Source organism: Orbilia oligospora, assembly GCF_000225545.1.
Source record: "Orbilia oligospora ATCC 24927 unplaced genomic scaffold scaffold00078, whole genome shotgun sequence".
Lineage (NCBI taxonomy): Eukaryota > Fungi > Ascomycota > Orbiliomycetes > Orbiliales > Orbiliaceae > Orbilia > Orbilia oligospora.
In genome coordinates, this window is record NW_011645635.1 from 154,806 (window position 1) to 167,077 (window position 12,272).

Below are 12,272 nucleotides of genomic sequence, written 5' to 3' on the forward strand. Positions count from 1 at the left end.
GAGCGGTATACCCGCACTAACCGAACCCAAAGAACTATGAATCCCTGTTTCTGTATAGCCTCCCAAGTTATCCCCTAAAAGTAAAGTAAAGAAAGGGTCAAAAGGAAAAAAAATTTTGGTCCTGGAAACTATCGAACATTTCTAGTTTCGTCTTTCTACATGATAATGGCAGGGACTAGAGTTGAAATAGCCAGATTAGCATCATCTTGTACGATATAGAAGCAGGTACGGAATCTTACCATCAATATTAGCCTTAATAGTCTTGTGAGGCAAAATGGAACCACCATTGACGTAAACTTCGTCAGCAATTGTAACATCGTCTCCCATGACGGTGACATTTTCTAATCTGGCCCATTTTCCGACCGTGCCGTGCCACCCGACGATAGTGCTCTTGACCCAGGCGTGATCTTTAATCCTCGAACCTTCGAGGACCACCGATCTCTGAATTCGGACGCCATCGCCAATAACAACATTAGGTCCGATAGTGACGTTAGGTCCTATCCTGCAATTGTTTCCAATCTTAGCAGAAGCATCAATCATGACGTTTCCACCATGAACGAAGGGTTGGGTGGCCGGCGTTAGAAGTTTCGAGCCCTTCTTTGTCAGCGAAGAAAGGAACAGACAGGTGCCAGACAAGAAATCCTTTGGTTGCCCCACGTCCATCCAGAAGCCTTCTAGGTCGAAGGAATGCAACTGGCCATCTCGAGTCATGGATGGGAAAGTCTCTTGTTCAATAGATGTTGGCCTCAACTCTATTCTATTGAGGATAGATGGGTTGAGGATATAAATTCCAGCATTGATTCGGTTTCCAACGAACTCGACTGGTTTCTCGACGAAACGATCTATTCTTGTGGGGTGACCCGGTTGGTGGACCACGACACCATACTTCGATGGCTCTTCAACTTTGGTGACAACAATGGTACCTTCATCGCCATGTGTCTTGTGGAAATCGGCGAGCTGTTGGAACGGGTAATCACAGACGACATCAGAGTTCAGGACAAAGAAAGGCTTGTCGTCCTTTCCGAGGATTTCTTCGGCAAGTTTTAGAGGACCAGCTGTGCCCAATGGCTCGTTCTCGACGGAGAATGTGATTTTGACGTTGTATTGCTCCTCATACTATAGGGAATTAAGTGTTAGAAGGAGGGGTGAAATGACTCAAGACCCGAGTAGGGCTGAAGAATATGCCCACTAACCTTCTTTAAATGTGCAACCATAACATCTGGGCGGTAGTTTACAGCCAAGACGATATCCGTGACACCAGCTGCAGCTAGGGCTTCAACTTGGTGCAAGATCATTGGCCGGTTGCAAAACTCGACCAATGGCTTTGGCAATGTGAGAGTCTGGAGCTCCAAAGAGGCTACGTGTTAGCTCATGGGTCACAAGAAGCATTTTATGCACAGAGACATAGGTCGGTGGGAATAGCCGTGGAGCTGACGGCACTGGAAAGCTACAGCGTTTAAGCTGTGGGGATGGCTTGGACGGAACTGACCAAGGGACGCAGGCGGGTACCAAAACCGCCGACAAGAATTAAAGCTTTACAAAAGAGTTTTACACGTCAGTAACAATAATGATGTTAGTTTGAACCCAATTGGTGAGATAAAACATACCCTTCATGGTGATAGAGGAGATCGAAGATGATTCAGGTAGGTATATCTGTCTGAATCGCGGCGAGGCTTAAATTAGAAGCCCCTGTCAAATTAATGTTTAAGGAGAGTAAGAAAACGAGTGACAGCGATATGGAAAAAGTCGATCGCGGGTTGGTTAAGAATGGAAAGGTAAGTTGTGATCTGGTGATATGGACGAGGGGCGAGGTGGAGGTGGAGGTGGATGCGGTCAATGGAGATGGCCGATATAAATAGGGAGACGAAAAGGAGGTAGTTAAATGCCTGGTGGTGGTGGAGGAGGTGGTGTGGTGGTATTGGGATTAGCTGCGGTTGGCGGTGGTGGTAGCAGCGGTGGTATTGGTGGTGGTGGTGTGGTGTGGTGCGGTGTGGTGCGTTGAGCTTGGGACTCAGCTCCGTTCTGTTCTGTTCTGTTAATTAGGGAGCTTTGGTAGTTGCCCTGCTGGCCTCTTCGGCCAAAGACATTTTGACATTTTATATTAGGAGATCCAATCACCGGACATCCTGGCCAAGGGTATCCCATCCTCCACGTCCCATCGCCGCCCATTTTAACTGGATGTGGTTAGACAGACAGACGAACACCCCAGGAAATATGTATGTAGTATGTATGTACGGGTGTACTCTACATACTATATATATACTAGTTACTAGTATGGCGGAAAGGGGCCCTGGGAAAGCCATCTCCAGTATGCAATACAGCGCCCGAAGCGAAGCGACTTAATGAATTCAAAAGCGAAGAGGTTGAAGAAGCAAGAACTAAGTTGATTATTGAAGAACGAAGAGGAATGACAATCATTTCGGCTCGCTGCGCTTTACTATATCAGAAGAAACATCCGTTCAATCAACATCAATTATGATATCAGTCAGAGGATTAAAAGATTCAACGCCAGCATGCTCCGCATCTCTGGTTGGTAAAATCAAAAAAAAAAAAAAAAAAAGGGAAGAGAGAAAGAGAGAATCAATCGGCGAAGCAAATTTTTAAAAAGAAGGAAAGAAGAAAGGAAGTAAGGAGATCGATGTAAAAAAGAAAGAAAGAAAGAAAGAAAGAAAGAAGGGGTGGGGGGAAGAAAGGAGCTCGATTGATATTCAAGAATCGCACCTCCTCCTGATATTTCGCCAGCTACTATATAGCCGGCCCTTCAATCCCTCAGCTTCGGTTGGATCGTTTGCTCGCCACCGAGTGCGCTCTGTTCAAGTCCACAAAATTATGGAAGTACTGAGGCATTTGAATGCTAGGATTCTATTTAGCGCTCATCTGCTTCGCAAACGCGGCGATAACGTCCTCTCTCTTCAACGGCATTTCCAAGCCTTGGTCGCGGTATGTTCCCTGCAACAGACTGTTCATTCGGTTGACCAGCCTCAAATATTCGTTTTCTGCCTCTTTCAAAACCCTCACCGAAAGCGGATCAAGGTGCCCTTCGTCCCCAAACTGCTTTGTTACGCGTTTAACAAGCTGCTTGATGCCATCTCTAACATGGCTGCCAGATATTTCCTTTTGGTTGTCGTTGAGGATTTCTTTAAACTTCAATTTTGTGAACCCTTTCTTACCCAAAATCTCTTCAGGCGTCGACGTTTGTTCAAGCGCCTCAACCCCTTCCACAAAATCCTACAGCACACATCTTGGGTTAGCTCATGCGTTTGATCAACATTGAACCTATTTAATTAATCCGCTTACCAGTGTTTTCTCCAAGTGCTTTCGAATTGCAGCGCTCACATACAAAGCCATGTGTTCTTTGTACTCCTCCTCTGCCTTCTGCTTCGAGTCCTGCAGGACTGAATTGTTCCGAACATCAAGCGCCTCCGTATAGTAGTCCATATTTTGTATTATCATGATATGGTAATGGAGAGCTTCTTTGTCTTCCGGGTCCACTGTTTGGGCACCTCCGGAGGATGATTGCTTTGCTATCGCTTGCATTGCTTCAAACATCGCCCTATTCAGAATGCCGTAGCCATTATTGACCAGTTCTCGAACTTCCAAACTCTCGTCTGTGAGTTGCTCTGGTGGTAGTTGGTCCTCAATTTTGGCCGAAAATTGCTATACATACAAAGTCGGCATGATCAGTACGGTTCAAAACACGATGCTATGCAATACTTCAATTCTTACCGGGAATGACTTGATAAAGTCTAGGACGGTTCGTTTCTTCTTAGACTTGACCTTTGTAGCTTCGATTGCACGCACTTGCTCCTTCAAAAATGCAATGAATGCACTTTTCATGTTTTCACTTAATTTGAGGAGGCATTTGACGAGGAACTCTTGGTTGGTGCCCTCTCTAAACAAACTTAGTTTCTTTTCTATGGCATATACAACGCCGACTCCTTGCCTAGTTTCCCGTGTGTTAGCAACCAGATATACAATATAAAAAACACAGCCGTCGAGGGGGGCTTACAATGGGTCATTCGATGTAATAACAGCCACGAAGGACTGCATCTCAGCAACTAGGAACCCGAAAACATCTGTCATCGTCTCATACAACCTCTTTGCGACCTGTTTATCCTGCTCCGGTACTCGCCTCCGGTTGATATCACTAGGCCGTCTATCGTCCGGGTGTCCACTTTGGACAAACTCAAGATAGTTAGATGCCGAGTTAGAGGACATATGAAAGAATTCAGAGAGGAAATTTTGCTCTGCTGCCACGAGGGGTATTATGTCATCGAGGAAACCAGCAAAACACTCGCTCCCGAGTAATTTTCCGTCTTGCGCCCTTTCTGCGGTGGCCCTAGCGCTAGTGTCGTTGTTCTGGGATCGGAACGGTTTGGCACGAGTTGCGGATCTCATCACTCCAAGCCCTCGAACGGAGCTGCTTTCTGACTCTTTCTCGGCGTGGGTGAATACTTCGAATCCCTGGCGTCAGAATAACATAACCTTTCAACTCGCGGGGTAGGGCAGAATCATCAACTCACATATTTCTTGATCTTCGGCCGTTGGTTTCCTCATTATGCCCTTCCATCCCCATATATTATTCCCTATCTCTTCGGTGAACTGATCCTTGACAGCCACAGCATATTCTCGAACTAATGTGAGATAGCTACTCCGATCAATATCTCGGGTGAACAGAATAAGGCCTGCAAATTTGTATAACGAATAATAGACATCGATGTGGGTTAGAGCCTTTGGCCTTCCGGCTGAACGACCCCTCCCTACCGGTGCAGACCCATCTAGTGGCTTAACAAGCGTCATTAAGTCTTGCTATATATAAATTGTTAGCACTGGTACTGATGGCATCCATATATGGTTGGAGGCATACTCGGTATTTGATTTTCATGTACTCAATGAGGCGTCTGGCAAACATCCTACTGTCATCAACGTATTTGTCCTTCTTATCCTTCAAAGCCATCATTTTTCCCATTCCTGCTTCTCCTAGGGCAATGTCTTCAAGGTCAGGCTCTGCTGGTGTAGGTTTCGCCCCAGCTGCCGTTCCAACTGTCGGATCAATTGTAATGATGGCTTTGTACAAAACGCACAACGAACTTTCGATATCTGGTAGATGCTCAGCCTGAACCTTGGAGTTCTGAAGGGTCTCGATCTCCTCTGGAGAGATGCTGACCGTCTGAAGTAAAACTTCAAGCTCCTTTTGAAGTGTCTTTTGATTGGCCGTTTGAACTTGGAGACCTTGTGATTGGTTTTCGATGTAAGCAATATCATCTTGCAAACTCTACATCGCCAGTGCCATTATTAGTAAATCAGCCCGAACAATCCCTCATAGGATAGTCATACCATTAATTCAACTGCGTATAGAGTAAGTAGACCGTCTAGCTCATCACACTGTGCTAGAGTCTCATCTAATTGTTGTGCAAGCTCTTCAATTTTTGTCGTATTTGCAGCTTTGTTTTCGTCATCCGTTGCAATCCAAATATTCCCGCTCTCCACCTTCGCGAGCTCCTGACGAACTTCGGACTCCAGGGCGTCGATTTTCATATTCCTACCATCCCAGCCAAATTCCTCTAATACTGCATCTATATCGACTGTCATATTGGTAAAATCGATCTGTGTCATGTATTTGCTCCTTGCACTGTTCGAGGCTGCCGAGCGGCGTCGTTTATGGCGGGCGGAAAGCAGAGATGATTTCCCAAGGGGCTTCTCCTCCGTGGCACCCGTAGTCTCGCCTTCATCCTTATCCGACACATCCAAAATGACTGTCTTAGATACCGTAGGTGCGGCATCACGAAATAGTTCTTGGCGGATAGCGGTTGAATCCGGCGTACCGGATATGTCAATCGATGGGATAGGACGGGAGTCCTGTCGCGAGGCAGCACGTTCTGATGGCCCTTCGGAAGCGCTTGAGATCGATGCTTTCTTCGAGTCGGGGAGGTTTTGCATTGCGGGTGATTCCGGTCGCCTCGATGACTTCTCTGGTATGGAATCTTGATGACCACTCATCTTCCCCCGAAGTAGATCCTCTTTGGAGATGCTGACTCCAACTTTCAAGGTATTTGTGTTCTCACTTTTCAAGTCTCTAACCCGGTCAGCCTCCGAAGGTATCGCGGCTGCCACCGCGGCTGCGCTAACCGGAGGTGTAGGGCTAGGGATTCCTCGTGTTTTGTTATTCCCCTTGGATAGGGCACCGCCAGCGGCATACGCATCCGCGGCAAGTTTGAACCGAGCAGCTATATCTTTGGATGAACCTTTGTTTGCTAAACCAAGCCTTGGCCCCTGGGGAAGTGATATTATCGGAGCAGAAGTCGAAGGAAGTGCGGCCGGTCCATGTGGTGTTGTAGCCTGCGGAGAAGGCGCTTGGGGAGAAGTCGCTTGGGGAGATATTGCCTGCGGCGTAGGGCCTCGCTGTGGATCCAAATTGGTTTGAATTGGTTGCATTTGGCTAGTTTTCGGTGACGTTGGGAGCCCACCCCTCTGAACCCCCCTCGGAGAGGTTGGCAAGCCCCCACTAGACTTTTGTTGGTTCGGTTGATGTAGAAAGCCATTACTACCTGTAACTGTATCCGCGGCAGGTTCTGGTGGGGGTGCAATCGACTGTTCTTCAGGCCTTAATTCGGTCTCGGGGAAAGAATGCTTAGATTCGTAAACTACAGGAGATATCGGTTGCCTTGTAGATTCGTTTGTCGGTCTCCGTTGCATCCGAGGATTCGCCAATGTGTCAGATAGCCTAGTTTGTAGTTCTGGCCTTCCTGGCTCTGTTTCGGTGGTGATCGAGGGCCGGGAGCCGTGGCTCGAAACACTGGATAACTGTCTTGAATGTTCAGCATGAGAAGCAGGTGTCGGAATAGTAGGAGTTACAGCCGGACTATGGGAGTGCCCGTTCAGCTGTTCTCCTTGAAAAATATCGGAATTTCCAGTGCTCGGCCTTCCTTCTCCAGACAATGATGTTATCGAATCGAACCCAACGAGGACGGGAGACTTCCCACCCGTATACTTCTTAAATATACGGAACAATGAAGCGACAAAGGCCTCCTTCTCCCGCGAAGTTCTGGTTTGCCAATAGTACGGCTTGCCAATAGTCGCAGTGAATCCTGTACACCCGGGGTCATTCTCAATATGTGTCAGATCGTCAAGATACCATGACTTCCCGATGCTGAAAGATCCAGTGTTGTTCTCGCGAGCCTTATGCAATCGAACACGGCCGGATTTCCGAACGGCAACAATGATAACACGATTCTTACGAGCATCGGGGCCCGGCTGGTAATTAGGTGGCGGTGGAGCAGACGGATGGACAGCATCTTCGATAACCCTAACATGAGTAATGTAACATTCTAGCACTATTTTAGAATATCCAACAACAATGTTAGGACCTACGAGACAGCAACAATAGGAATAGGGGTTGGTGAGTACGAACATTGGCCGTCAGCATCAGCTCTACTAAAACAAGATTGTTGAATTCTTGTCCGTTCGTTTTCGTATATCTCCCGATGGCTGGAGGTTGACTGTGAAGTCGCAGCAGGAGAGTGAGGAGGTCCACCAGTAGCACTGGATATAGAAGAGTAAGGCGAGGCCATCTTGGATATATGGCGATCATGCAAGGAGTATGATATGGAGCGACGCTTCGAAGGATAGTGGGGATTTAGGGATGGATATACGGGTGTCGAGTTTGGGGAGAGGTATGGGTCTGGAGCTTAAGCTGGGGATGGGGTTTGTTAAAGTTTAGAAGCCAGGCTTGTTTGGTCGATTCAGAAATCAAACCAAGCCGAACAAAAAAAAAGGGAATGGAAGGGAAGGTTATAGCTATATGAAGAGTCAGTCCAGTTTGCATTTGGACCATAAATTGGATTGATGTTGATGAAGCTAAAGGTGATGAAGAAGAGACGACAATTGTGAGAGATGAGGCGTGGGATCGTTGGGTTACAACATGATCAATCGATGGGGTCTGCAGTTGGACCGTCGTCAGGAGGGGATATCTGGTCCTATGTCCGTTGTCCGGGGGATTCCGGGGATGGAGAGACGCTCCCCGGGAATAGTACTTGCCTAGATACCGGGGAGGTTATACGGTAGTGAGGAAGCGTAGTTCGCCAAGACCAGCATTGGCGGCGGGTCGCGAATTTCAGTTCTTGGGGCGGCCAAAACCTCGACAAAAAAATTTTGATACTTCTTTTGCAAAGTTTGTGTCTTCATGCAGATAATCGAATAGAATCAGCGCAACAACTGGTTACTGGTGTCCAAGGCCAATTGCCCTCACCGCCTACTTGACAACCGTCGCCTATCAACAGGCTTTACGATACACTCCACATATCCACTCCAAATCCAAATACCCACCAAGGCCAAGTAGGTACCCACCAGGTACCTAAGTATCTGAGGAAGAGAAATACCTACCTGTACAGAAGATGGCCGACAAAGCCTGGATCTTCAAGCCCAGCGCTGCCCACGCTCCCACGGCAGCAAAATCACCAGGTACGGATGCAAATACCCAGGACAACCAAGAGCTCCTCTCGCTGGTATCACAGTATTTGCAGTCAAATGGATTCCCACAGGCCAGTCGAAAACTCTTGCGCGAATCCGAGAAGCGGCAGATAAAGATCGAGCCTCCAAAGTCCCACTCCCTCTCTCTCTGTGACATCTACCAGCGCTTTAGAACGGCCGTCGCACCTGCCTCTCCATCCGCCCAGCTTGCCAGAGAAGCCGCCGACGATACATCTGATACTCTTAGTGCTAAATCAGCGGAGTCTTCTAATATGGCTAAGGATTCAAAGCCTAAGAACCCTCGAAAGCGCCAGCGGTCTGCTTCAGTGTCGTCTAATTCGTCATCCACTTCAACATCGTCATCTGGTTCATCTGGTTCCTCGTCCAGCTCCTCGAGCTCTTCATCTTCGTCGTCATCTTCGTCGTCATCCCCTAACTCTTCGTCCTCGTCTTCTTCGTCCTCTTCGTCTTCTTCTGACTCCTCATCAGACTCTGAAGACGAATCTGACGAATCTGACTCCTCATCGGATTCTTCATCGGATTCCTCTAGCAGTTCAGACGAGTCGTCTGATGATTCTTCTTCTGACAGCAGCGATAGCGACAGTGACAACAATAACAAGAAGAAAGCTACGAAAAAACCTACCAAGAACACTACCCCACCCCGTGAAAGGAAGAAACTAAAACTCAGCACACCTGCAAAGGAATTACCGCACAAGGGTGAATCTAAGAAGGCAACAGAAACCGTGGAAAGCGAAGAGGCGACCCCAGTATTATCAACGTCAACTGAAACGAAATCCGAGAGTGGGACGGGAGAAAAAGTGAAGAACAAGCCTTTTTCGAGAATTAATATCGAAAAAATTACGTACGAAGACGAAGCTCTCAAAGATAACAGCTTTAACGGCGCCACGTACGCCCAGCGGGCCCATGAGGACCTGATCGTCACAAGGGGCAAAGGTTTCACCAAGGAGAAAAATAAGGTATGTAAAATAAAAGTCCGGGTAGAAACAGAAGATACTCTTACTAACAAAGTACTCTATGCACAGAAAAAGCGAGGTGCCTATCGTGGAGGTGCGATCGATTTCGCTCCCAAGAGTTATAAGTTCAAAGATTAGACCTAGCGTATAGATTTCCTTTTAAAAACTTCGCATTTATATCTATCGGGCATTTGTTCTAAAGAAAGTTTTGGTGTCAGCTCATATTGAGCTGAAACGACAAAGCACGGCGCCCGCGCGGGTACCTTTCCTTAGAACTTACCATAATCTCAAAATCTTAAACCTATGTAATATAGCAATTTATCAACCAGTCAGAGTATGATACAAGCAAATTTCCCAGCTGAAAATGCATGTTTTCTAGTACCAAAATTAAAACCGGCGCCTCTTAACGTAAACTGCGAAAAACTGTACAATTGTGTACTTACGAAATATTAAGCACCCAGTCTTAGGGCTAGTGGCGAACGAGGTATTCATATTTGGGATTGAATGTTGATATGGCTACCTAAGTACCCCCAGCCGTATGCATATGTGCCGAAGCGTTTTAATACAAAACTATTGATGACATATGTACCCACCTACTTAAGCTTAAGTTTATGTACATGTACCTACCTAGCCTCGTATTGGTTCTTAGACTTAGAACTAAAACCCAATTTGACTTCCCAAGACTACCAAACTTTGCACAATTATAGGTCTTTACTACACTTTGAACATCCAAATGCAATGTCAGAGCCTGCGCCTGCGCCTGCACCCAAACGGACCAAGCTCGACTCTGAGGCTAGTCGTAGGTACTCGGAGCACCAGTATCTTCACGAGCTTGTAGAATGGGTCCTTCAAGCTGGTGGGCATATTTCTGAGGCGTTGGAACTCTACAAAGGTACAGACCCATCCAAGCAGATTTATATTTGAATGCAACGCAAAAGTAACAACAGCAAAATATTTCTAGATGAACAGAATGGATTCAGCGCGAGGATAAGACCGGGCAAGAATGGGAACCTGGCAAGTGTAGGAGGGCCTTTGACTCTTGTCTCATGCCCTACATCTCTTATATTTTCGCTTGCAAATCCAAACCCATCCCTCCCGGCCTTATTTCTGGAATCCCCTTCTCTCTCCATTCACGCCAAAGCTTGCTTTCATCTCTCCCAGCATCTTTTATTGAAGGAACAGAGCCAGTTCTGGCCGTATATAAGACTCCTTCCAAAGACTTTCGACACCCCGTTATATTTCAATGATGATGAAATGGAGAGGTTGGCAGGGACGAACCTCGGGGCCGGTGATGTTCTTTTAAGAAAGCAGCTCTGGATGGAAGAGTGGGAAGCCGGAAAGCAATTTCTCGAAGGCGTGGGGGCAGAAAGAGCTCGGGAATATACATGGTAAGTCTACCATATTCTTAAATATATCTCCATCATTGCAATCAAGTTCATTTTTAGGATGACTACAGGGACCTCTTCCTAAGGGCTGCTACAATCTACACCTCCCGTTCCTTTCCCTCCAAGCTTGTTGGTATCACGATGGATAGTTCTATAGAGGAAAATACGATGCTTTCAGATGATAACGGTTTCCCAGTCCTGATCCCTCTCGTGGATATCCTAAATCACAAACCAAACACCAAAATTATCTGGGAACCCACACAAACATCATTTTCACTAATAACCCCTGAAACCATATCTGAAGGGTCACAAGTTTTCAATAACTACGGACCAAAGGGAAATGAAGAACTACTCATGGGATATGGATTCGTGATACCCGAAAATCCCGGAGATTCCTTAGCTATGAAATTTACAATTTCACCCAGAGGACAGGCTGCACAAATATGGGAACAACGGGCGCTCAAACAAACATGGCGAGAGGTTTTCCATTTGACAAAATCGGCTGACTCCGGCCAGAAAACTTCAACCGTGCCTGCTCTGGAGTCTGATTGGCCGGAAGCTTTCGTGGACCTCTTTAGAATCCTTGTCGCCAATGAAAATGAAATCGATGACCTGGAAAACGGGGATATCAATGCAACACCAATATCTATCAGAAACGAGCTAGCCGTAGCGCTTGGGTTGAAAGCGGCGATAAAACAGAAGCTAGCAGCAATACGCAAATACGATATCTCTTTGTCGTCTCCTGCGGCTGGTTACCGGGAAACGGTAGCAGATATTTACCGCAAAGGCCAAGAAGATATCATAGTTTCGAAGATCCAAAAGCTGGATAGCTTCTTGGAATGCTATGCAAAAGAAGGAATCTTGAGCGTAGGCCAATACCTAAACGAGAATCCCAACTTTGCCCAACAGCTAGGGGAGAACCCCATCCCCGTGGAAGAACTTGAAGGTGCCGATGGCCCTTTGTACGAAGAGATAATCGCTAAGGAGGAGCTAGTCTTCATTATCGCCATACTTCAAGAGTTTCTCGATTGCGAAAGGGTCAAAACCCCCTCATCTAGGTCTGAGGCTTTTTGGCGTGCATTTGTTCATAAGCTTCACAGTATCCCGGGGATGCCCTTTGAAGATTTCGCGCGATTGAATGAGGTTGTAGATGACGAAAGTGAGGGTGTGTATGCGGCAATCGCAGACTATTGTAACAGCATAGAAAGAGAGGATATGCAAAGATTTATTGGTCAAGAGGTCAATTCTTTGCATATCACATGGGCATGGGGTATCGTTCGAGCAAAATGTATTACAGTGGGGGATGATACATTGCTTACCTTATAATCATGTCAAATAACATATGACCCAGCTGATAAGCTAGGTTTACCGTACGCTATTGTCTAAGACATAAAATATCATTTCCGTCCTATTGTTTAACGTCAATACCGTAGTTGGCGAGGTC

The 12,272-nt window shown here is 46.7% G+C and overlaps 4 protein-coding genes across 4 annotated transcripts; 2 read left to right on the forward strand and 2 right to left on the reverse strand.

Moving 5' to 3' along the window:
- Nucleotides 1-155: 155 nt before the first annotated feature.
- Nucleotides 156-1,295, reverse strand: AOL_s00078g50 (uncharacterized protein; the record flags this gene model as incomplete). The annotated part of the gene is made up of 3 exons (XM_011123313.1): nucleotides 156-175; nucleotides 240-1,116; nucleotides 1,194-1,295. The coding sequence occupies 3 exons, from the start codon at nucleotides 1,293-1,295 to the stop codon at nucleotides 156-158; spliced, it is 999 nt and encodes a 332-aa protein (XP_011121615.1).
- Nucleotides 1,296-2,862: 1,567 nt separating this feature from the next.
- Nucleotides 2,863-7,571, reverse strand: AOL_s00078g51 (uncharacterized protein; the record flags this gene model as incomplete). Its single annotated transcript, XM_011123314.1, has 8 exons — nucleotides 2,863-3,228; nucleotides 3,298-3,657; nucleotides 3,727-3,943; nucleotides 4,010-4,454; nucleotides 4,524-4,809; nucleotides 4,868-5,275; nucleotides 5,338-7,334; nucleotides 7,412-7,571. 8 exons carry the CDS (start codon nucleotides 7,569-7,571, stop codon nucleotides 2,863-2,865), a joined length of 4,239 nt encoding a protein of 1,412 aa, XP_011121616.1.
- An 822-nt stretch (nucleotides 7,572-8,393) lies between these two features.
- AOL_s00078g52 (uncharacterized protein) lies at nucleotides 8,394-9,581 on the forward strand (the record flags this gene model as incomplete). Its single annotated transcript, XM_011123315.1, has 2 exons — nucleotides 8,394-9,446; nucleotides 9,513-9,581. 2 exons carry the CDS (start codon nucleotides 8,394-8,396, stop codon nucleotides 9,579-9,581), a joined length of 1,122 nt encoding a protein of 373 aa, XP_011121617.1.
- A 600-nt stretch (nucleotides 9,582-10,181) lies between these two features.
- Nucleotides 10,182-12,154, forward strand: AOL_s00078g53 (uncharacterized protein; the record flags this gene model as incomplete). The annotated part of the gene is made up of 3 exons (XM_011123316.1): nucleotides 10,182-10,335; nucleotides 10,405-10,831; nucleotides 10,900-12,154. The coding sequence occupies 3 exons, from the start codon at nucleotides 10,182-10,184 to the stop codon at nucleotides 12,152-12,154; spliced, it is 1,836 nt and encodes a 611-aa protein (XP_011121618.1).
- Between the last annotated feature and the right edge of the window lie 118 nt (nucleotides 12,155-12,272).